At 41.5% G+C, this 26,886-nt stretch overlaps 1 protein-coding gene across 1 annotated transcript in view; it reads right to left on the reverse strand.

Moving 5' to 3' along the window:
* Positions 1-26,301, reverse strand: part of CHN2 (chimerin 2) — a 166,584-nt gene extending 140,283 nt beyond the window's left edge. Inside the window, exon 1 of the mRNA XM_005144437.3 lies at positions 26,126-26,301. Within this exon, the coding sequence (XP_005144494.2) occupies positions 26,126-26,174 (49 nt within the window). The 5' untranslated portion in view covers positions 26,175-26,301. The remainder of the gene's footprint in view (positions 1-26,125) is intronic.
* Between the last annotated feature and the right edge of the window lie 585 nt (positions 26,302-26,886).

Here is a 26,886-nt window from a genome sequence, read left to right on the forward strand (position 1 = left end):
GAGATTAAGGAAACCCCAAATTACTGTCCTAGTGCTAAACAACCCTCTACGAAGGAAGAACCAAGCTATTTTATCTTGCAGTCCTGGTATGCAGATTAAAGTCAATGATACCTATGTACCTTTTGGACAGGGTAACAGGGAATCAATCCACATCTTAAGGGAGCTTCGAACACTGCATGTGAAATCCTGGTTCTGCTCAAGCCAATGGAACTTTTAATGCTGACTTCAACAGCACAGGATTTTATCCAAAATTTGCTATAAAATGTTGGCTGTTATTATTTAAAAGGACTTTAAAGCTTTTATACTCAGTTACTTCCCAGACCAAATTTGCTCAGACTGTAAATCAGAAAACAAGCAGGGGTGTGGAAATCCCACTCCCTTTTTCCTGCCTTGAGCAAAAAATCAGGATTTGACCCAAACTGACACTTTTGCTTTCTGTATTAACAGAGAAGCACCAATATCATTGTTAAGGAGCCAAGATGGCTCTTCATCTTAGCACTAATAGAAAACTGCAAAGAATTATCTATGAAAAATACACATGGAACTTGAAGGCTTTCAGACATAAAAAGCTGGCATTACTATATTGCAATTTTTCCTAGAATAGCTATTCTCCAATATCAGCCACAGAGAATTCATTATAGACACATAAAGGAGAGGGAATTAAAAACCCACACACAAGATCATAAAGAAATATTTCATGGTATCATTATCCCTTTTATTAGGCATTTCAGAATGCAAAAGAAACTGTCAATATTAACATTATGAATCCAAAACCAAACATTCAGAAAGGCTGAAATTACAGACAAAACACAAAAACAGTTTCCTGTGTTAAACAATGCTTCAAAATAACACACTGCTAGCACTATTACTGGGAGATAACTTCATGCCAACATCGTGACTTCTCCATATGTCAGTTAAGACGACAGAAGTTGTTAGTGAAAACTTCCAGAGTGCTTTACAGAAACTGGGGGGAGGAATGGGGAGAGGAAGAAGAAGGAAAAATCCTAACTAATATACATCAAATTCTTTTCAGAACAAATAATACCTCTCAGGAATACATTACATATAGTCATTTAGGGTGGAAAAGACCTTTAAAAGTCATCAAGTCCAACCATTAACCAAGCACTGCCAATTCCACTGCTAAACCATGTCCCTAAGCATCACATCTACACATATTTTAAATACCTCCAGGGATGGAGATTCCACCACTTCCCTGGACAGCCTGTTTCAATGCTTGACAGCCCTTTAGGTGGAGAAATTTTTCCTAATAGCCAGTGTAAACTGCCCCTGGTACAACTTGAGGCCATGTTCTCCTGTCCTATCACTTGTTACCTGGGAAGAGAACCTGACAATTCCTCCCAGCTTGCAATGCTTGAAAGGACTGATCCCATCTTGCTCCTAACATCTCCAGTGCAGAAGTTTTAAACGTGTCTCACCCTGTTTTTCAGAAATCCTGGTTCTTAACGGAAATTTTCCCTTGAGACAGATTGTAATTCTTATCACCAGTTTGAACCTGTGCTTGTCAGGTATGGCCCTCAACATCTGCAAGAGGAAAAACTAATACATGAAACTTACCTCAGCCTTGCAACAATCATTGCACTGGGATGCAGACAAATTATATTGTAAAATGCAACCATCATCTCTCTGTACCTTTTTCAGCTTGGAGACTGACTGACATTTTTATTGAATGTAAATCTTATAATGGTCAAATCTAATACTTTATAAATCACTCTTCATGCTTTGAGTGCATTTGCAAAGTATTAAGAATTCAGAAAAGTATGCAAAACAGTAACTGGGAGCTTCATTGCCCTTATTTATCATTCAAATGCATCTTACAACCAAGAAGTAAAACCACAGCTTTGCTCTGGGTGAAAAAGGCATTAGTCTATGCATTAGCATCAGCTACCAGGTTCTTGTTTCTTCTGTCCCTGACATGATCAAATGGTTATACAGTTCCTTCCCACCATAATATCAAGACACTAGCTGCTGTGTCACAATTTTTACAAGTCTATGTTCTGCTATTTCGAGACACTGAAACTAAAAGCATGTCTAGACAGAAAAATGTGGCAGATTCTACCTCTACCATTTAAGTCGGTGCATTCTCAAGTCTTAAAACACAGCTACCATGTGATAGACTTTGATGATAATCACAGCTGTTCATAAAACATCTGTAATAAGAAGTGCCAAATCTGTGTTCAAGGCCCTCAGTTTAAGGGTGACAATAACATCATCCTCTGGATTTGCACTGACCTGATCTGGCAGCACAGTGTGCAAAGTCCATGTGTTGTCTGTGGCAGTTTTTACAGAAAGCCATAAACCAGCACACTGGATGGCTCATTTCGTGACCCATTTTACACCAGTGGTGGCAGTGACTTCAGTATGGTACTGAGCTGCCCCGAGGGTGCTTGCAGTCCGCTACAAACTTTTGCAGCAGTAGATGCTTGCTAACTTCCTCTGTCAACTTGACCTTGCTGTGTGGTGTAAAGCTTTGGCAGCAGTTAACCCACATCCTTCTAGTGAATTTGAGGCAGTGAAGTGCCTTAATTTCCTGACTGATTAAATGCCTTCCATGAACACAAGGTATCAGCATCATCAATCAAACCAGCTGGTAGTGTCTGACCTGGCCACAAAACTGGCACTCTCTTGGGAATGAATGGAGGGCTTTAACAACCAATCACTTTGGTAAATAGATATAATTTAAAGATACTTTAAATTATAAATAATTTTGATCTATCTAAAAGATAGATACTTTATTATTGCTAGGGTAAGTCTCAAGATGAAAATTCTGACTTAGAGTCACAGGAATATGAAGTTTCTCAGTGTTTTATTCACTGAGTTTAACACTGATATTAATTCATAGAACCATAGAACAGTTACGGTTGGAAAGGACCTTAAGATCACCTAGTTCCAACCCCCCTGCCATGGGCAGGAATGCCTCACACTAAACCATGCCACCCAAGCCCCTGTCCAACCTGGCCAGACATACTTCAAATTCTAATAAATACATTTTATCCCCCTTTTTTTTCAGTGTATGTAAATAATCATACTGAAAGGGACCACATTCAGTCACTCATACAGATATAATAAACCAGGTTTCACATCTCTAGAAAGTTGAGTTTCAACCCGGTACCAGTTGCAAAATGACAGTCCGTGCTTTTCTCACAGGCAAGTGAGACTTACTGTAACTTGTCACCCAACTGTCGCTCAGTTTAGCAAGAGTGAAAGACCTTAAAGACATAAAGTTCCTCTAGGTTTGATGAAATTACACACCTAGGGAGAGACTCAGTGGAAGACCCAGAGAACTCAAAAGCTTCAACCCAACTGTGTTAGAGGGAAGAACCTCACCAGGGACATAATTTTGCAGGTGGACAGATGTCCGTTCTGCTTACCTGACAGGTAAACATGCAGTTCCTGACCAGTGAGTAAGTGCATGTATAACTAGAAACTAACAAAGGACAGGCTTTTGCCCAACTAAGCCCAAAAATATAGAGGGTACTGAAAGAAGAAGCTTACAGTTTTGGGAGGAGGTGGAAGAAAACAGGGAGGGCTGCAGGGCATTGGATAAAGCAAAAAATATGAGCACATATGTGACGGGAAGACAGAAAGGGACAGCACCTGGAGCATTACAGCTGAGGTCTCCATAGGATGTATCTGGGACCTGGTGTCATGGCAGTGAGTAGTCTGAATGGTTTAGATGGTTCAGAATAAAGAGGGTTCAGATGACCCTCTATTCACAGAATTTGTTATTTTAGTCCCCATCCTCCGAGTTGTCCACCAGAAATTTCCCCAGAAATTCCTATTAGAAGTATGTGGTTTCAATCCAAAGCCTATGCCTGTGTCATCCCAGACAACAAGTAAAGACTTTAAGAATAGCTGGATGAAACACACTATTGAAACAGCTTATGGAAAACAAAGTAGTCACAGGCTTTATCCTCATGATCCAAGAATACCACACAACATTTAGCCGACCAGTTGAGACATGCTGTTGCTCCATTTTGATGATGCAATCAGCTCTAGACAGTTGATCCATGTACTATGTGAGGACCTGCTGATAAAAGTGATGTTCTGCAAAGGCAGAAATGTCTATCCATATGGACCTCATTGCAAGAATGAGCCTCTCTTTACACTCTTGGTTGGGTTTCTCACTTATGCTCATTATCTGTTATTGAGCATTTGCAGGGATCTAATATTCTGAACTATGGAGCCAATTCCACTTTTACTGCTCTCCAGAGCTTTTCTACTGTTCCACCAAAAAGGTTCCAGATATTTAAGTATAATGGGCATTTACTGCCTGTTGTAAAGATTTAGAAGTTTTATGTTTTACAAACTGTTTTCCCAAAAAGTTTAAATTAACATCTGTGTCATCTCTGAAATTCCCTGCACACCTATTTAATGTATAACGAGCTCTTTCCCAAGATTCAATGGAACCAAAGTGTTTCATGTAAATAAAAATTTCATATTCCTTATTTTTTATCATGTCACTTGAGATCATGCATCTGAAAATTTAAACTTATTGAGTTACTGACAGATAAAAAAGTCTGTAGAACGTGTTTAAGTTACAGGAATTTGTTTCCTAAAATAACCTGGTTTTAAAGTTATCTTAGTTTCAGCTGTGCAATATTTCATCGTCTGTAGATGTTATTTATCTAGAGCTGCTCAAGAGGACAGTTTGGGTTAAAAAAAGAAAGCAAAACAATCAGAAAACTTTGAATCCAAGGATTAATAATTAACTGGTTGCTAGTAACTGCTTTATTGAATAGGAAAGACAAGCCATCAGCTGCACAGAAATTCACTATCTTTTTATAACCCAGGTAGGATGAAATATTGAACCTGAAAATTGGCACTATTTCTCCAGGCAGAAAAGTTTTGTTGGCAGTAGCCCAAGTTAATACAATAGGTCACAGAACATCGGTGTTTCCAGTCCACTGTTTCAAAGAATGGGAAAAAAATTACAGAAAAAAGACTGCACCCTTAGAAGAAATAAATCAAGTCTTCCCATGTAAACAGCAAAACAGGACTCTAAAATGCTCATGTATGAGTACACTTCTCCCCTCTTCCCTTTTTCTTATAGTCCTTAGGCACAGGGTATTGCTATCTCTGTTCAATCAGCACATTTCATCTAAACAGTTGAGCTCCAGCTCACATACGTAATTAAACACAGTGTTTCAGAGACGCTCCAACATTGTAAGCACAAACTGCAATTATATTTCAGTTTTTCTAAAGCATCATTTCATCATATGCTTGACAATTACATTTTAATATTGATGAAAATGTGCACCTAGACTCTCAATTTTGGAATTTTATGGCTTCTCGTAATTTGGTAATAAACTCTCCTTAGCACCATTTCTGTTTTGCTTGCAATACAGGATTATTGTCCTTTTTTTCTCAGAAAGCTCTCAGCATGGTCAGCTGTGCTAAACTAAAATATCCAAAGATGCTTTATCAAAAGGTAAGAATGGCTCAGATACTAACAAAAGCCATGTACAGTTACTGCAATGAACACTGCTTCCTACATGAAAGGAATGAGACAGGCACCAAAGATTTTACAGTTATGACTGAGGGGTGGCAAGACGAGGATCCGAAGAGAAAGGCATGGGCACTTTGGAACACCTTCAAACAGCAAAGCTGTAAGAAGTGATTGACATGCCATGTACTTTAAGGGAAAGAAAAATCCAGGTTTGGGGTGATACCTACTGAGATAAGGAGAGCAGACCCTTGCTAAGCAAATGCTAGAATGAGATTTCTGCTTTTCTTTCAGCCCTGTCTCTCAAACAGTGCCAGCTGCCACCTCACAGAAGGACGAGATGAGTGCCAGAGCTGCGTGTGGCGGCAGCACAAGCAGGGACCCGGAGCAGGCAGCAGGCTGGGACACCCCTCTCTCCAGCAGCAGCAAGCCATTCAGTCTGTTCAAGCTGCCTCCTGGTTCTTCACCCTTCACTCTGCTCTAAATCAGGCTTATTAAACCCTCTCTCTGTTTTTCCACACACCTTCTCTAGCACTGGGGATTACAGTGAGCACAATGGAAATGGTGAGGGAGGGTGCAGGGCTTGCTAAGGCAGAGGAAAGCCACACAAAGCGGGGCAGGTGCACTCAGGAGGCACATACTCCCCAGGGATATGCCTTAGGAAAGGGAGAGGTGAGAACACATAATCCCAGTCAGACGAAAGCCTCTGGGGTGGCGCCTCTGCTGCTTCTGGGAACAGAGCTCCCTAGCCATTAACAGGAACAGATTTCAGTGCGAGCTTTCCCTTAGCCAATTAACACAGAGCCACTCACCTTAAAACTCATATTAAAAATATTAATAAACTATAAACAACCTGAAACCAAGCCAGGACTTTGGCACACACCCTGTACCTGTTCATGTCATGGGCAAACTGAAATCAAATGTGACCAGCCAAGAAGAGATGCTCCTCAGATTGGGTATTTCCAGGCTGTTCAGTCTTTGCATCTTACTCATGCAGCTGAACTGTTCCTTTGCAAGGTCTAAAAATAAATTCGCTTTCAGATAAAGCTCAATGGTGTAAATTTCAAACACATAGAAGAAGGTTCAGAAAGACAGCACAGACAAATATTGTATTATCATAAAAAGAGCTGATGTTTGAAGTTTAAATAAAAAAAGTTCTCGGAGCACAATTCTTCTTGCCTGGAACAGGTCAGATCAAGATTAATGGCTGGGTAATATGACAGCTTTTGTGTACATGTATATGTATACTGACTCTATTAAATTCAAAAAACTGCATCATTTTGATCTAAATGCCTGTTCGCTGTTTCATCTTCTCTAAAATTCTTTTACCATCTTTTATTACAATATTTAAAAATCACCAATCCCACTCAGTTTTAATTCCCTTTGAGCAGCAGTGTCAGTGATGCCCTATGATGCAATCCAATTACCCTTACATTTTCTGACTAAAAAGCTTTTTCATTAAAAACAATACCACAGCTGAGTGACAGGACTTTACTAAGCTTGTTTAGACCACATCAGTCCACACTTATTAAGACCCTTCATTAACACTTACTGACTCCTCAACTGGATCTATCACAGTTGGCTGTGACACAGACAGGCAATTTTAGTGGAGTGCTCCAGCTTCTTCCAGGAATAAAGTTTGCCTACTTTGCCTCTTAAAAAAAATGTGTCTAATTGTATAAGTTATCTTGTTAAATCATCTAGATGCAAACTCTAAACCACAATAGCTCAAACCCTTGAGATCTCACTTTCCACACTCCTTGGGTGCAAAGGCAGCTTGGCTGGCTCCCAGGCAGTTACAGAGGCTGGAGATGGTGGCATTGCAGCTGAAGGGACAGTTTCTGCTAGCTTAGAGCCTGATAAAAACAAACAAAAAACAGCTTTGACTGCTTAGGTTCTACACTTAGAATTATTCTTCCTGTCAAGAATGATTATCTGCTCCCTATCTGCAATGAGCAGACACACGTGCTTACACGTTCACACATAGTTTTTACAGTTTGGACATTTTTAATGGGTTTGTAACTGTAGGTAGTGTTGATACACATACTAGGAAATTTTGACAGGACTGATAAAACCTTCAAAATCTGATTTTTAAGTCACCCTGGAGGATACATTAAATCTTGCTAAAAGGAAGCTAGCTAAATGGGGAAGCTAAGAGAGTTAAACCTTCCCAGGCAGTATGGTAAATAGAGATACCACACTGGGGGCTGAGAGCAAATACATGCCACATAGCAAAAAAAGATTTAAGAAAGTGGAAGAGGAAGCACAGTTGAACAGCAGGGTGCAAGAGGTTATCAGAAGCAAGGCAACATCCTTCTGAAAGCTGGAGTCATGTCTAAATGAAGGAAGTAGAAAGACTCAGGAGCTACTGCAGGTTAAGTATATAAATAACTAAAACCGAAACTAAAGGAAACTCAAACCACAATAAGGCAAGCCAAAAGACAGCCTGAGAAATGACTAGCAGAAGACATAAGAATTAACAACCCCTTTTTCATGTACAGATGCAAAGCCTGCCAATCTGGCTTATAGATGATCAAGGGATAAAAGCAGCACTTACAGCAGAAAATAATCCAGTATTTTGAGCTCTGCATACAAAGAACCTAGAGGCTGGAGAAGCTGCCACATCAGTACATTTCTTTATGAGGGACTGCTTGGATCATCCATTTCAAACAGGTTTCAGTGGACAAAGCTGCAGAATGAACATCTGAACAATGACAATTTGTACAGATCAGATGATATTTATAAAAGTGTTCTTAAAGAGCTCATAGATGAAAAAGCAGCATGACTGACTCTTTTAAAGCTGCCTCGGTATCAGAGGACTGCAAAATAGCTAACATCATGCCAGCTTTATAAACGGCCCCAAGGGAAAGCCAAGAAATTTCAGATAGCCTGACATCTGCACTGGGCAAATTGGTAGAAACTATTAAAGAGAACAATATCAGCAGACACATGATAATGTTGTATCAGGCAAGTGAACACAGCTTTCATAAAAGCCTGAAAATACCACGAAGAAAAGCAGAATTAAGTAACAGAGAACAAAATAAGAACACTCGAATTTCAGTGCAGTAAGTATAAGATGCATCGATCCCCGGATGACTGCTTTCATTTCTCGTCTGTTTTTATAAGAGTACACTAAGACTGGAAAAGAGTAATAGGAGATAATGTGGATGACCAAAGATATGTTGGGTATCCCATACAAACATTGGCAAAGCAACAGCATCTCTGCAACTCTTCAGGTTGGAAAAGAGTTGACTGATACTGTGATGAAGGGCTCTATGCCACTTAAGGTTTCACACATGTATAAAAAACTAATATTCTCTATTTCTTCCAATAACAGAGGTAGGGTGCATGAAATTAAACTAGAAAGCAAGTGAAAAAGGTGGTTTGTTTTTTTTTTTGCATAACACATTCAAACTCTGGAGCTCTTTGAAACAAGATGGTCGAGTTTACAGAGGAACCACAGAACAACTAACCAAGTTCATGACGTTAAATAGAAGAAGCTGTTAAATTCAGAGTCCAGCTCTTCATTTCAGGAAGTTCCCAAGCCACAGATCTCTGGATGCCAACAGAATATTCTGCATTTGGCCACATATTTGTCCTGTTCTTACACTCTCTCCTCAGCAGGAGACTTGATGTTGGTCGCAGGTGGGAGGAAGACAGGGGGCTATAGCTAAGCTTGTGACCAGCTCTGTACAACTCTTCCTACACAAACATGCTCAGGCCACTGTTCTGGGAGCATGCTTTAGCCAGCTGCCCAGCACATGCAAACATCTTGCAAAGTGACCAAGAACAGGGAAAATGTAATGTCCACAGTCACCTTAAAGGAATATTGTTTGTTCCCATTCATACTTTTTCAGCTCACCTACCTTCTGTTACATTTATTCTACTGTTTCCAAAGGCAGGGAAAGCAAGAACCAGAATCAGCAAGATGTTATAAGAAAGTTATGCTAACGGTAAGATGTAGCCTCCTCCTACTTGTACCATTGTAAGGCTGATTTCCATTTTCCTCTTACTAGGCCTGTCGAAAGAAAAATTATCCCTGACAATATAAGCACAACAGTAAATACTATAGATTTGGACATTTAGTAGCACATTTGTTTTGATTCCTATTTGCACTAATGGGAACTTTACACTGCTCTGATAGGTCAACTAGCTCTAGAATTTAAGTTCTCACAGAAAACTTAAAGCCAGATTCTCTGATGGTGGGACCCAGCTAAATTTCCCCAAGGTTTGGCTCCTTAGGATTACAAAGACCAGAATGTTTACTAGGCAGAAGGGTGGAGTTTTGCCTGTTTTGGAGGAGCAGTGGGAGCGAGATGAAGACAGACTAGGCTAAAATCTGGTTTGGCTTCAAGTAATAGCCTCACTATACAACTCTCTCAGTATTTCAGAAAGCTGGTCCAGGCCTGAAGGCGAGTTTCTCATTCTCTCGTAAAGCTTCCTCAAATGAGAGCTGGCATCTCCCATTACATGGACTGCAGGCTCCGATAAATCACAGGCTACAGTAAACCTAGCTGACGACCGAGTCTAACCCATAAGATCGTATTTCTTTAAGTTTGTCACAACCTGGCAGGTAATCAGGAAGAAAATGCCCTTGCTCATGCACTTACAGGAGGCTTAGATAGACAAAAAATCCCCCAGTCATTCCTGCTTGATATCACACAGTCAGACTCAGTATCTGCAAGCAACAAAAACATATTCATGGTGGGAAAAAATCTGTTAAAATAAAATATGCAAATGCTTTCAGACTTGCATGTCGCTGATACTTTGGAAGATTTTGTGCGCCCACGATGCTTCTCCTTTCAAGGGTGGCGGGGGACACGTCCAAATTGTTACCTCAGCAGCTGCTGTTCCAAATGGTGCTCATTTGAAATCCCAGAAATGAACAGCACCAACTTCTTCAAGTACATAGCAGTGAATAAATCTGTTCTGAAATGTTTACTAGGGAACAGTCTGATCATCGGGGATGGGGAAAGTCAGTGTAAGACTAAGAAACTGTCAGAACACAAATCCAGGATAAGACTGTTCATATCATTGACATTACTTGTCGTTACTTAAGTGGTTTAATTGTAAGCCTGCCTAATCACAAGCCTAAGCATAGCAAAGCTTTACATTTGGAGGAAGGGAGTGTATATATATGAGAAAGGAGGAAAAAACAAAAATACAAATTTTACTGAGACAAAGCATGTCCTAAACTGTTTTTACAAAAATAACCAGAAATGCGTAAGACAACTTTGTGACACACTATTATATAAAACAAAAATAAGGTAAACAATACTAAGGGGGAAAAAAATAAAAAATCCTAAGTATATTTCTTATATGGGGCAAAGTTCCCACTGAGGTCCAGGGGGCACCTCAATTCATTCCCCAGTGAACTGAGAATGCTTCCGGAAACATCTTTTCCTTTTAGTCCATGTCGATTTTAATTTTAGTCCCTGGTAGAAGCTGAGTTGTCCCATTTTTCTGCCTAATTTCTTCCCATTTATTAAACAGATGCTGTGAAGATTAGTTAAGTATTTAGAGATTTTTTTTTTTAAATCATGCTATTATTAAGCTCTTTAATATATATTATAGTATATCCCGTACTTTTGAAATCAACATACTTCTTTCAAATCCTAGAGAGTGATGGACTTTCTTTCTATAAAACACATGTCTTTCAGATGAAATTGTGTACACTTATGTTTTCTAGGCACTCTGGATGCTTTCAATCAATACACTACTGCCAGGAGTCAATGTGTAGTTTTCTAAAGCTGCTTAAGAAGTGAAGCTGCAAGCCTTTTCCTGTAAAGTGAAAGTAAATTACACTCACAATCATTCCATATTGAATTTTTTCTTCCTTAATTTTTGAAAAGTCTGTTTCGATAAGCTTATTATGCATATTGATAAGACAGATCAATTAGTTTAAAAAAAAAATCCACCTGAACCAGACTCCCCCTCATTTGCCCCATTTAGGCTGCAGTACTTGCCAGAAACTGTGAATAACATACATTTGAAATTGCACTTTTCAGTGAATATATTTATTACTGTCATATCTGAGCAAGAGGAAGCAACTGTAATACCAGGTGATGACACATACTCATCAAACCAAAAGAGATCAAAAGGTCTGAAACAAATACAAGACAGAAAAGGCTTTCATGAGCCAAAGCCCTCTGCAGCAATTCCTTGAAGACAATGTGCCTCTTCTCTCTAAGTTAACAGAATTAAAGGAGAAACAGTTCTTAGGGGGTGGGAGGCAAATTCCTGCTATTTTCCTAAACATTCTTGTTCCTGTTATTTTCTTGAAAATACATGTTTTGATACACGTAATTAATAGCAGTGTGCCAATTCTTCACCGTCTTGACTGTATTTTACATTCACTCATGCTCTAGCATTCTTCAAGTTATGAGATTTTTGGGGCTCAAGCTGCCAATTATTCTGTATTAATACAGTTACCAACCTCCCTGTGGCCTTTCCACGCAATCTCTCTATAAATGTATGTCAGCAGAAATGAACAACAGTAATTATAATATCCTGTTCAACAACATTCAGCAAAGTAGACCTCCAGACCTGACTGCACCTCTTACATGCGTGAGATGAATGCTTCTAACTAATAACAACCTGTTCTGTTTAGCAAAGTTTAGAAATGAATCATCTTTGTCTTCATGTTGGTTTACCCTTTTACAATTTAATCATCATGGGATCAGCTCCTCCTAAACAACACAAACTACATACAAGAAGGAAAAAACCTTGAAAATGGTGGGTTCAGGTTTAAGTTCCTGTCCTGGCTTTAGCTGGGATACAGTTAATTTTCTTCCTAGTAGCTGGCACAGTGCCATGTTCTGGATTTAGTATGAGAATAATGTTGATAACACACCGATTGTGAAGTAGTGTTGCTCAGTAGTGCTTACTCTAAATCAAGGGCTTTTTCAGTCTCGTGCCCTGCCAGTGAGGAGGGGCACAAGAAGCTGGGAGGAAGCAGAGCCAGAACACCTGATCCAGACTAGCTAAAGCAGTATTCCATACCACAGCGTGTCATGATTAGTGTTCAAACTGCAGGGAGTCATCCAGAAGGGACCAATCACTGCTTGGGTCAGGCTGGGTATCAGTCAGTGCACAGTGAGCAATTGTATTGTGCATCACTTGTGTTTCCTGAATTTTATTCCTCCTTCTCTCTTTTTTCCTATTATTATCATTCTTATTATTGCTACTGTTATTATTTCTATTATTATTATATTTTATTTCAATTGAATTATTAAACTGTTCTTATCTCAACCCTTGGCTTTTATCTTCTTCCGATCGTCTTCCCATCCCACCTGGGGAGGCCACACAAAGTGAGTGTGAGGCTATGTGGTACTTAGCTACTGGCTGAGGTTAAACCATGACAGTCCTTTCTGGCACCCACTGTGGAGTATGAAGGGTTGAAACACAACAGTTTCTGATGTCAAGAATGCATTATGTCTCCAAAAAAAAAGGATAAATGAGCTTTCAAGAATACATCAAGCAGAAAGGAAAGAAGAGCTTAGCATCACTTGACAAATGAGTACAATTAATGCTATATTTCTACACCTTTCAGGTCAGTGATATATATTACTATAACTTAACAGTGTTCAGGAATAGCTGTTCCAGAATAACTATTCCATAATATTTCCACACCTGAACTTTTTTTTTCCATTGTAGCTCCTTAGACTTTGGTTGTTTTGTGTTTTTTTTTTAATTTTTATGAGCAAAAAAGCCCACATATAACCTAAGAACATCTGCCGAATTTTGTATTTCAAGATTAAACCACAAAGTATATGTTGATTTCTTAAGCTGTCAGTGCTAAAAGATTTACTGTTACATTAATCATTAAAAATAATGCACTTAACTCTTTGGTTTTGCACTTAATTTTTCTAGGTTTATTTTTAAAATCAATGGTATAAGGCAATTTAATGGATTTCAGAGGAAATTTCTTAGGTTTTCTTTCCCAGGGCTTATTGAATGAACTAATCCATCACTTCAGAAAGGAAATAAAACACCTGTTTACCAATGCACAATAGCACACTATCCAGCAATGCTACCCAACAGCATGCCCAGAGAACATCTTTGTGTTACATTCACAATATTCTTTCAAATTGCAAGAGAAATCACTCAGACTGGAGTTGAGTAATATGGAAAGGCACCACAGTGGTCACTCCAGGCACTGTGTCGATGGAAACGCAGCTCTCAGAGTTCCATAAACCCCTGAAACCTCCTATTCTAGAAATCATACTGTATCATGTGTGTCCCTAAAATGCTACTGCAGCATAAGGATACTTCACTTTGACAGCCAACTGTTGGTTCAATAGGAGCAAATACAGTTATTACCTAATTTTTCATGGACAGTGACTGATGCTTTCAGGTATGCCTTAGAGCTCCCCTGCTTGTGCACTCACTCAGAAACACCAGATGAGTCCAACAGTCAACATTTTGTATCAGACCTTAGGCTTTTCTCTCTCACATGCTTAGACATATTCACCTACTACCAAAATGACCAGAGGTTCAGCATTAAAAACCCTATCAAATTCTCCCTCTATTAAATAACAGTCTGATACTGCAACCTACTTTGTAAATAGAGTTCAGGATCCTGCATTCTTCCCATTACATAACCTGAATAAAAACATCTCTTTTTCTTGTCTACATAATTTTGTAAATTCTTATCAATCTGACATCTACTTACTTCCATTCTCCAGTTCATCTGTTTTATTTCTTGATGATTTACCTATTTAATGCTGTTTTTAGTGTCATAATGGAAGAGGAGAAAAAGCACGCCTGTCAATCACTATTTCCATAGCTTACATTGTCTCCCAGCCTCAAGCATTCACTCAGGAGCACTTAAGTTTCATCCATGACAGCCAGTTCTATTTAAGTCATTATTTACCATTATTCTCTAAACTTAAGCAAAATTTCCAACATACACGAATATGTTAGACACAAATGAGCATGAGGAATCTTAGAACCAAAATTTGTCTTTCCAGTTTTGTTAATACATCAAAGGGTTTAATATTCTTTCAGTAAATAAGTTCATCAACATAAAGCCATCTAACTACATGATTCAGATTGCAAAATAAAACAAATACAGAGCTATCACAGCATGATGCTAAAAGCTGTCCATCATCATGCTTTGCCTGGCAGGAGTTATGAAAAGTATGCTCTCTCCAGAAGCAGGCATTTATACAAATTAGGTATAATTTAAGACTTGTACATAATCCTTGGAAATTTCAGCAATGATTTGAAAATTTTATATATATATATTCTCATATGTATATATATGAATTATGTAAATAGACTGAATATTAAATACGTTATATATCAGTACTTGGAGGAGGAGAGGTTTACTATGTAGCCTATCATAATTTGCCCCATCCTAACAGCAGATGTTGCTTTAATGGAAACTGAATAAAAACACTCAGACAAGCAACTGCTCAGTCCTGCAAGCTGTTGATTTACTACCTCAATGCATTGGGAACAGAAGGTACCAAGCAGCTTGAAGGGTCAGGCATTAATATCTTGCACTGATAAAGGGTGTTGCATTTAAAAAAAAATCTTTTGCAAATAATTAAATCAGGTTTATGACACTTCTGTGCATTACACAAGTTTGATGGCAACATTCAGCTTTTTGTAAACCCCTAAATCTTGGAAATTTGAGGAACCTTATAAGAAAAACTGTGGTCTAGCTCTTAAAAGTTCATTAATGGCTAGCCTTAATACTGGAATAAAAAAAATGAACTGCGATCCAGCTGTAGCCAGGTAACAAATCAAGCTGGGTCAGATGTCCATAAAGCAAAAGAGAAGAAACTTTTCCATCAAAGGAAGAATGAGGATTTGAGACAAATCTATACACTGTGCTATACAGCACGCTATTAGTAAGATTTTCCTATCAGGTCTCCTTGCAACATAGGTGTGGGTTTTGGTTTTGTTTTTAACCTGCAACACAGAATGTCAACATCCCATATTTCAAACCAACCCCAAATTTCTCCTCTCTTTCAGAAGCTCTTGGTTACAGAAAGCAGGACCTATCAGTCATAGTGTGCTGCCTCAGCAGTAACTCTGCCAGCTGTACCAGTAAGTACAGCAAAGACAGATCAAATTGGTAGATTATCTCACACAGTGACTATCAGTGGATACCTAAAGTGTAAAAGGACACAGCAAGCATATAGCATATATATTTCACCAGCTTTTCAGCCTACATATGGCTCAGGAACTTCAGACAGAAGTGATATCATTGTGTTTTAACAGCAGTGGATGGAACTGTTGGAACAAGTCCAGAGGAGGGCCACAAGGATGATCAGGGGACTGGAGCATCTCCCATATGAAGACAGGCTGAGAAAGTTGGGGCTGTTCAGCCTAGAGAAGAGAAGGCTGCATGGAGACCTCATAGCAGCATTCCAGTATCTGAAGGGGGCCTACAGGGATGCTGGAGAGGGACTATTCATTAGGGACTGTATTAATAGGACAAGGGGTAACGGGTTGAAACTTAAACAGCAGAGGTTTAGATTGGATATAAGGAAAAAATTCCTTACTGTTAGGGTGGTGAGGTACTGGAATGGGTTGCCCAGGGAAGTAGTGAATGCTCCATCCCTGGCAGTGTTCAAGGCCAGGTTGGATGAAGCCTTGAGTGACATGGTTTAGTGTGAGGTGTCCCGGCCCATGGCAGGGGGGTTGGAACTAGATGATCTTGGGGTCCTTTCCAACCCTAGCTATTATATGATTATATGATCTTCCTCCTGTAAAAAACATGCTAACAGCTTGCATCAGCCACTAGCATTCCTTATTTTCCATGCCAACAAGATCCAGTTTCTGTATGTCTATGTTCTAGGAAGTAACTAACCCTAAACTCCTGGCCAGAATATGGTATGCTTCACTATTAAGCCACAGATGCTCATACACAATAGAGCCACTCTCTGTGGGACCACCACACTGTGTAATATGCAGAAATAGTACAGTGTTACCTGCACACAAAGGTAGGGTTCAGACACAAAAAAAAATACTACTGCCTTTAACAGAAACCATACAGATGCCCTGGAAAAGCTGGAAATGGAGAATCTGTCTAGGTCTCTCACAATACCCTCATCCTCTCTTTCCTTTGGGCACTTTGACATAATTTATTGGGGAATTAAGGCATAATCAGTGCAGCTTCATGCAGCAGAAAAATACCACAACAGATACTCCATGTCATGGCAAACTTAATGCTGAAAAAGCTGTTGGACTTTTTCTGCTTATGAACACAGAACAGGCCCTCTGGCACACTACATGTTGCTGGAGCAGAAGAACCATCTTCTCCCAGGAACTTTTCTGCCTGCCTTTGCAGTGGTTATGCCCAGTATGCCGGTACATGATGCGTACTTGCCATTTGTTTTCCTTGCCATAACATGAAGCCAAACATTTAACCAACTGGTCTGTCAAGATAAGACAAATTTTTAGCAATTAAACATCTGTTCAACAACTGAACCTCATTTACAAACAGAGGTCCTCATTCTTTCTAACATTCAATTTTCTTCTTTGATGAAATAAAAAGTGTACCACCACAAATTCACCTCATAACAGGTTGGGTTTTCTAAAAGCTACAAGCAATGTTTAAAACAGCTGTCATGATTTAAGTCCAGTTGTAACTCAGAACCACAAGGCTGTTCGCTCACACCCACCTCTCCTTTCCCCCTCCTCCAGATAGGATGTGGAGAAGAACTGAAGAATGTAAACCCCACAGGTTGAGATAAGAACAATCCAACAACTCAAGTATAATATAAAGCTACTACTACTACTAATAACAATAATAATGATAAAGGAAATAACAAGGGGAGATAATAAAAAAACTAAAAGGGGGAAGAAAAAACCCCAGTAAACACAAGTGATGCACAATGCAATTGCTCACCACCTGTCGACTGATACCCAGCCCAACCCAAGCAGCGATCTGTCCCTTCTGGGTAACTCCCCGTAGTTTATATACTGGGCATGACATGCTGTGGCATAGAATACCCCTTTGGCTAGTTTGGGTAGAGTGTCTTGTCTCTGCTTCTTCCCAGCTTCTTGTTCCCCTCCTCACTGGCAGAGTATGAGGGACTGAAAAGCCCTTGACCAGGGTAAGCACTACTGAGCAACAATTAAAACATCGGTATGTTATCAGCATTGTTCTCAGACTAAAGCCAAAACAAAGCATCAGCAGCTACTAGGAAGGAGGAAAAAATTAACTGTTAGAGCTGAAACCAGGGCAACTGCCAACACAAAGGTGAGGAGAAAGGAGAGGAACAGCTACATGACAAGCCTGTGAGAAGAAGTTGAGAAATGTGACATGACACACAGGTCGCAGCAGGTGACACATGATTTACTGATGATAACTAAGGGCCCACCTAGTACTTTCTACTCTGTCAGTAATAATACCGTATTGGAGACACCTTGTCTCGGAGGAATAGGTCTGCCTGATGAAGATATTCTCAGAACAGATGTCTTATTTACTGAACTAATTCTTTTGTGATGACCTGGATCAATATTATTGATCAATAACACCAGAAGCAAGGCGTGCGACACTTGCACATTCTTCTGAATTTAAAAAACCCTTTAATCTCTCCTTACCTTACCAAACGCATCAGCCTGTGGTGTCAAGTTTCAACCTATTCCTCAGCAAACTTTAAAGCACGTTTATGTTGCGAGGACACTATTGCAACATCAGTTTCCTTCTACCAGGATACACTCACCCTCCAGCCCTGGGATTTGGATTATTGCTGAGTAAAACAGGGTGGTGAAACTATTATTGCTGAATTGCTCATGATTCATAGTTGGTAATAACCACCTCCAAATGTAAAATTCAAATTTACATTCTCGTAATCAAAGGTCAGAAAGAGACAGAAAGAATGGGTAATTATTCATCGCAGTTAAAACTACACATTTACACTAGCTACTGTATATAATTCTTAGACAAACTATGACTACACCTGTAAAGAATGCGATATATACAGAACTAAGGATTTATGGCTTCTTGTATAAATCCTGCTGCATTTCCCTATAACAAAAGCTTTTCCATGCAATATTAATGTGCCATTCCTTAACATACAGTTCTCCAAATATTTAATCTCCTAAGTGTCTCTTCTTTTTGTAGAAAAGAAGAGCAAGGGACAACAGACTGGCTCCCCAGCATGGGAACACCTTCTGCCAGCACTCAATGTTGCAAGTGAGGCGAATCCACCCACTGTTGCTCTTTAGCCAAAGGTATGCACATAAAGCAACTTAAAAAAAACACCCAACACAACATTTTTTGCCTAAAACACCAGGTTTAAGACTTACCTATGTACCACAATAGCCAAATTATCATCATCTAAAAGATGTAAAACACTATAAGCATAGGCATACAAGAGGACTGTACACAACACTCACTAAATTATTTCTGCCTACAAATGCCGAGCATTTGGCATATCTAAGCCTCCTTAGAACCATCAGACAGAAGGCAAGAACTTGCCAGTTGAACTGGTACCCAGAAAGGTCATCATCATGACAGCATGAAAGACTGTTTGTCTGATCCTCCACATATGTCTTTGAGACAAGCTGATCTGCAAGAATAAGAAGACACTTGCTTTACAGAGTACCCATATAAGCTAAATAGTGAAGCAGACTTGCATTGTACCAGTTTCCAGGATGTTTTATTCTCAGTAATCACAGGCTACACATTTAGTAACTAACTGTTGAACCAATCACTACATCAGAATGGGGTACGTTGGCCTTTTTCCCTTTTGAATTTTTATTATTTTTAATAAGAATGGCAAGTTCTTTAGAATCACTAAGTACAAAGGACTTCAGCTTTAATTTACACCAAGAACAGAAGCTTGGCATGAGGAACAGAAACAAAAAGAACTCTTATTGCTCTTTAAAAAAATCAAAAGTAGCACCTTATCAACATAATGGCAGCATTATTTAAAGAGCTTTCATGTGCCATTTTCATACCACTATTTCTATTAAATCATTGAGAATAAACATCTATTTTCATTTACTAATCTTTTCCCCAATTAGGATCTCTCTGAATCTGTGTACAATAGTAATTTCATTTCTTTTCACTTGCTTGCATCTTAATTAAAATCAGCCTATGTTGACTTTCATTTTTACAATACATCTGCCTATTTCACATCATGGCACCTTCGTGACCCCTAGAGAGTCATGAGCCTTTAATATTTTATTTTGACCTTGTTAAGTTACTGGAACCATCAAAGATTTTTCTTCTTCCCTCAGTAAGCATTTTTTTATTCTTCTTGAAATACAGAGTGTGTGTGAAAACATGTAGATGAGAATTATGCTGCCTTTAAACAACATAAACAAGATGTCTTTGTTCATTTAATTAAAAAAAACCCCAACACTTTGTTGCCTTTCAATTTATTACAGGAATTAGTTTTTTAGCCATAAACTTCATTCTTATTTAAATGAGGATCACTGCTTCAATGATACTTAAAGGCCTTTTCCCCTGAGCTTCAGGACAGAAAAACAGGCTTTGATTTTCAATTAAAAATAAATAATCATCAATAACTGGTGATTTATTTAAATGAATTTAGAGCAGTCTCCTGCACTGCTATAGAGTACCACTACTCAGGTATCTGAGTTTACAAAAGCAAGAGAATGTGGGGAGAAGCAGTATCTTATTAGAGCAGCAGACACAGCTGAAAAGGAAAAATACCTTGACAAGACACACAGATCCTCCTCCAGGCCTGTAGCAGAAATTGCCTATGCATTCCAAATCTATCATCTGGTCTAATAACAGGTATTACTTGAAATGCACACAGCACGTGCAGAACCACCAGTTCAGATGGGAAGCAAAAACGTGCAGAGCTATCCCTTTCAGCCTAAAACCTGCAAATTTATCTCTGCAGCTTGTAGAGCACACAAGATAGAGGGTACTGGCACACACATTTACACTTTTGCCTTGGGTCTTCATCCAAACTGTCCTAGTGTTATCACTCCCACAGCACAGAAGTTTTGGCCACTTCATACTGGCTTTAGATGGCACAACTGTGCAGAGGCAGAGATGTTCGATGCCTAGGAATATTGCTGCATGGAGCCCAGCAGGGAAGCATACTGGGGTTTTTTTCATAGAATCATAGAATAAACTAGGTTGTAAAAGATGTTTAAGATAGTCTAGTCCAACCATTACCCCAGGACTGCCAAGACCATCACTAAACAAGTCACTGAGGGCTGCATCTACAGTTTTTGAACACTTCCAGGGATGGCAATTCCACCACTTCCCTGGGCAGCCTGTTCCAATGCCTGATCACCCTCTCCACGAATAAATTTTTCCTAATATTCAGGCTAAACCTCCCCTGGTGCAGCTTGAAGCCATCACCTCTTGTCTCATCACTTGTAACTCAGGAGACCAACCCACATCTCTCTACACCCTCCTTTCAGGTAGTTATAGCATATAATGAGCCTTCTCTTCTCCAGCTTAAACAACCCCAGTTCCCTCAGTCCTTCCTCATCACAGTTGTTCTCCAGACCCTTCATCAGATCCATTGCATTTCTATGGACCTGCTCCAGCATCTCAATGCCTTTCTTGTAGCAAGGGGCCCAAAACTGAACACAGGATTCGAGGTGCAACCTCACCCATTCTGAGTACTGGGGGATGATCACTGCCCTAGCCCTGCTGGCCACACTATTGCTAATACAGGCTAGGATGCTCTTAGTCTTCTCGATTGCCTGGGCACAAGCTGGTTTGTATTCAGCAGTCGTCAGTTAGCACCCCCAGGCCCTTTTCCACCAAGCACCTTTTCACTCTTCCCTAAGCCTGGAGCATTGCATTGGATTATTGTGGTCCAAATACAGGACCCAGCACTTTGCCTTGTTGAATCTTATACCACTGGCCACAGCCCTTCGATCCAGCCTGTCCAGATCCTCCTGCAGAGACTCCCCTTCCTTCAGCAGATCAACACTCCCAGCCAACTTGGCATCATCCACAAATTTACTGGGGATGCACTCAATCCTCTCATCCAGATCATCAATGAAGATATTAAACAGCACTGGCCTGAACACTAAGCCCTGAGGGACACCAGTAGTGACCGGTTGCCAACTAGATGTGATATATTTACCACCACTCTTTGGGTTCAGCCATCCAGCCAATTTCCAGTCCAGCAAAGAATCCACCTCTCCAGGCCATGAACAGCCAGTTTCTCCAGGAGAACACTGTGGGAGATAGTGTCAAATGCTTTACTTAAATCCAAATAGACAACTTCCACAGCCTTTCCTTCATCAACCAGGCAGGTCACCTTATGGTAGGAGATCAGGTTGGTTAAGCAGGACCTGCCCTTCATGAACCCATGCTGACTGGACCTGATCCCTTCATTTTCCCATGGAAAACATGCTTTATGACCTTACTTAGGATCATCTGCTCCATAACAAGCTCCTTAGAGAAGCAGAGCAGGGACAGCCACAAAGGTCTTTTCACTCAAGCCTGTATTTACATTCCAGAAAGCAGAGCCTCAACTTCATCAGTCGTGTACAATCAGTATTTGACTACTGGGTGGAGGAAACTGGAGGCAGCTAGTGATGAATCAGGGGAGGTGAATTCTTTGCCAGGAAAAAACTGAAAAGTTTCAACAACAACAGCAAAAAGTTTAAAAAAAGAAAGATCAGAATGAGTGAGAATAAGGGTCAATAATAAGATGAGGTGCAGCAAGGGAATATGTCCATTATAAGGAGAAAGCAGCATGAACTAAAACTTAGAAACATGTACAGCCCTCTTCAGAGGATAGCAGAGAAAGCAAAGATGCTGCTTGTGGCTCAGTCATCTAGGGAGAAGAACGAAATTTAGGTTCTTGCAAGAAATACAACTAATAGATCACCTGGGCATGTGCTATAGAAGAGATTACAGGAAAGTAAAGTGGAATTCCCAGTGGAAGTAATTATAATTTCAGCACTTCATATGCTGTGCAGATCTACCCAAGGTCCAAAGAAGCATACTTAATTTAACTGCTTATCATGACCACTTTCTTCCCTCAGCACATTATAACTTTCTCCCCTAGCCACCTTTAAACACGACCGCTGGTAGTCAGAGCATCTTCAATTTTATCACCAAAAGCAGAGAGCTATATATGAAGAAATACAATACAAATACCCATGGCTCTCCTGTAGATTTTGTTACCAGTGAATGCTAGCTTATTGAAAAAAATCCTTCATAGGCTCCTGTTAGATGGAGTCCTTGACAAGCACCTAATATTATTGAACCTATAATTAGCAGCCTCACAGTGGCTGTTGAAATGAGTACACAGACCTCAGACACAAGCTCTGAAGGAAAGACAAGTAAAGGAGCAACAAATGCCTAAGTATGAATACTTGCTTTACCATTAGTTGATAGCTGAAGTCATAGCTTTCCATGCATGTTAGCTGTGCAACAGCTACAGCTAACCACAGTGCCTTGTCACTGTGCAGGTAGTGCTTATAAACGACTGCTCCAGAACAGAACCAAATTCTGGTATAGACACAAGTTCAAGCAAAGACTATAAATCCCACTTGCACATTTACGGAAACTTAAGTGGGCTGCAGAACTTACACACCAAAAATTCCTGTGCAGCTTCCTCACATTAAATATATTTGAACTGTTTATCTTTTTCTTCCTCATTGACATGAGTTGGCAAGAATTGAAACAGAAACATCACATTGCAAATGGTTGTCTGCAGTAACACATTCTCAGGCTTCAGCAGTCAGCATTCATGAGCTGACTTACCCCCCTCCTGGGTCTAACGTGACTACATTGTTCCTACAACACATCTGTACTCAGCTGTAAAGAAGAGTAGAGATGGACACTGTCTAAGGTAGGAGAACTATCAGTATTTTAAGAAAGGTTGGTAAAAGAGAAATCATCCCTTTAAAAAAGTGAATAAAAATTCCCATCTGCCACTCAAACTCCAATTTCCACTACTATCATTCAGTCAACAAAACTTCTTACTCCTTCTAAGACAGATTCTAGTTAACTCCTGCCTTTCCATACAGGCAATAGAGGCTAACCAAACTCTTGATGTGGACAGAAGGAACCTGGAGATGCTTTGCACTACACTATGTTCAGATGGGCCAGAATCTGCCCATCAGTCCAACTTGTGCTCACGCACAGGAAGTGAACCCAAATTTATCCTGTGCATGGGCAAATGCTAAACTGCTCTTAAAGATGGGAAAAAGATCTGGCAATAAATTACACAGCTTGATCAAGACCAAGCGTCAAGTCACTGATAGAGCTGAGTTCTACAATGCGGTAGTCCGCTATCAACCACAAACTTCACTTCCTTTTCCATTAGTAAAATGTACTGTGGTACTATAACATTCACTCTTCTGTGGAATAGAAATACTTAGACTATTTAGAAGTCACCATATTGGTAAGTTAAACATACATATAAATTCTACCAAATTAAATTTAACAGCAAGACTGTTTGGTTAGATTATGTAAACAATATGCTGCAAGACTTGTCGAGTTCTGAGAACTGAAACCACAGACAGACATAATACATCTGGACACAGTCAGATATGATGTGTCTCCTAACACTGGAAACTTCCTCATGCTGGAGCAAATTTAACTTTTGATTAGGATGTGCATAGAAGAAATACAGACTGAATGCACTGGAACAAAACCAAAACCCACTCCAAGGTTGTAAGTGCCAAGGGCACTCAGTTATTTTATGAAGCACTTGACAATATTTATTAGTTGTATTACTGTGGCATCGAAGAGCCCCAAGCATGGGCCAAGGCTCAGCTGTGCTCATCCTTGCAAAAATACAAAACAAAAGATAAACCATGAAGTGCTGCAGCCTGTAGCTAAGGGCTTCACACAACGCAGGGTACTGTCAAGTGCCCAAACCCCTGACTTTTAAGTATCAGCATGTAAAACCCAAAGCTCAGTTCCCTGGCTAGATGTTAAGTTTGGTGCTAGGTTCACCTGCTGAGCAGGAGGCCATTTGGAGTTAGCCAATACCCACTGCTCATACCAAGGATGTGCCTGAGCTCCCACCCTTCACTGGAGTTCAGGTATTTGAACCAAGACTGAAAAGGAGACATCTGTCAGTTCTGGAGGCAGACCCCAGAACCTAGATTCAGTAAAGCCAGAGGGGATTCAATTGTGTGCACTTGGCATCCCTTCTCCAGACACTGTAACAGTATGCAAGAAAGATCTTGAGATCCATGGAGCAAGGAAGTTATGCGTGGAGCAACATGCTTCTGCAGCTTAATGGGTAGAGTACCAAGGAAGAGAGACCCAGGATCTTGTCTAGGCTTTTAGGGTTGTTTCTGGTTTCATCACATAACTTAGATGTAAAAATACACAAATGATCCATAAAATGAAAATCCCACTGCCTTAATGAGTACCTTAACTAAGAAAATATTGAGCTGTCTCTTCCTTGTTTTCATTCTGGTCTTGCGACTCTTGCATTGTGAACGTGAACACAAGGCAGAATTTCTCATGCCTACTTTCAAGTGCTTTCTAGTTAAAGCAATCAGGGCTTGCAATGTTTGTATTTGTTATTAAAAGAATTGGAATAAATATTTACTTTTAGGACCCAGTTATTTGTTTGGATCTGGCTTCAAGTGCCGCATGCTGGAACAGTGACACAGAATAGAGTAAGTTATGTAAGTCACATACACCATCTTTAAATAAAACCCAAAACAACATAGTTGCTCATTGCCTTTTAAATGTATTTCTATTTTTCTACAGTTGTATTGATAGTCAAAGGAGCTTGCCTGCTTTTCACAGCACATATTGCTATGTTTTAGAAGCACTCTTAGAAATTCTCAATCTGGCACCTCAAATAAAACACTGAGTCACAAATCCCTTGAACCCCAAAGTTGTTCATCCTTCTATTTACTCCATCAGCCCACTAAAATGCCAGGATAGTATTCCTCTCTGCCAATTTCTCCTAATTTAAATATCAAAATAACTGCTCGTGAGCTAAGCAGCAGGCGGTGGTACCGTTCTATCACTGCTTTCAATTTCAGGCTGCCTTGCCTAGAAATGCACCGTAACTTTTCTGTCTTCCTGCAGGTCCGCAGTGGAGCCGGAGGGGCAGCAAGACGCCCCACACTACCTCCCATCACAGCATCCCAAAACCCAGAGGTGGCACAAGCTTCTCAACCCGCGCACGGCCCCCGCAGCAGAAACCGTGGGGCGGTTTTTCACCTGGAGCATTTATGTGCCCGGACAGGGAATTTCATCGTTCCCAGTACTGCAGTAATATGGCACCTCAGTATCAGAACCCTCCCGTCTGCCACGATGCCCACCAAGGGGCACGTCGGGTAGCCCCTGACTAGCGGGTCAACCTAGTGGTCCTCGCAGGACCCCGCGCCAAGGAGCGATGCGGAGCCGGTTCTGCTCCGTGGGGACCGCGCAGAGGACACCCGCAAGCAGGGCGAAGTGGGCTCTTAATATCCTCAGCCACTCAACTCTCGAGGCGGGTGCTCCCAGTAACGTGCCGGCCGCGGAGCCGCGGGCGCGCCCCTTCCCGACCCAGGAGGGATGCTGCTTTCCCGGAGAGGGGGTCCCCTAGCTCCCGCCCCACACAAAGGCACAGCGGGGAGGCAAGCCGGGCCCCACGTCGCCTCTACCTTCCCGGCTGTCGGGACCCCGGGCAGGGGCGAGCGGGACAGCGAGAATCTCTGCAGACAGGTAGCTCCCTGATAAAATGGAGGGAGGGGAGAAACGCGGCGCCCTCCGGAGAAACTTACCGGAGGAAACCGAGGAGCCGGACAGACTGGAGTTACTGGATGCTGCCATGGTCCCTCCTCCTCGCCCCTTAGCTGCGAGCCCCGCGTCGGCCGCCGCTGCTGTCCGGCCGCCGCTGCCGCCAGCCCATCGCAAAGTGCCGGAGCTGCTCCGCGCCGAGCCGCCGCTGCAGCCCGCGCTGGGCTCCCCGCGCCGCCGGGGAGCGAGTGGCGGCGGCGCCCCGCCGAGGCGCTACCGGCCGCTCTCCGGGGCTGGGCGAAGCCGCTCGGCAGGTCAGGGAAAGGGCCCCGCGGCGCTCCCACTGCCTCTGTGCGCCTGGCGAGCGGGGCTCACCTTGTGACGGGGCAGGGAGAGCCGCCCTGCCACCGCCTTCCCTCGCCTCCTCCCTTCCCTTCCGTCCCTTCCCCGCCTCCTCGCGGGCAGCGCTGACAGCCCGCCGGGGAGACCCGCTGCCGCCGCCCGCCGCAGCAACCCTCACGCACACAAAGGAAGCGGCGGCGCTGCCGGCCGGGCTGCCGGCCCCGGCTCAGCGGGCAGGGTGGGTCCCGCGCGGGCGAGCCCAGCCAAGCCGCTGCCGAGCCCCTTTCCGGCCGCCGCCGCCTGGCATGGGGCTGGCGAGAGCGGCTCCTGCCATGTACAGGCGCCCGTCCCGGCGGGGTGGCAGCGCCTGTTGAGCGCCTCGTCCCGGCGCCCCCCTCGGCGGTGCCGCAGTGTGGGCTCCGCGCTCGGCTGTGCTCCCACTCCCTGACACCTCCGGCAGTAC

Source organism: Melopsittacus undulatus, chromosome 1 (assembly GCF_012275295.1).
Source record: "Melopsittacus undulatus isolate bMelUnd1 chromosome 1, bMelUnd1.mat.Z, whole genome shotgun sequence".
NCBI lineage: Eukaryota > Metazoa > Chordata > Aves > Psittaciformes > Psittaculidae > Melopsittacus > Melopsittacus undulatus.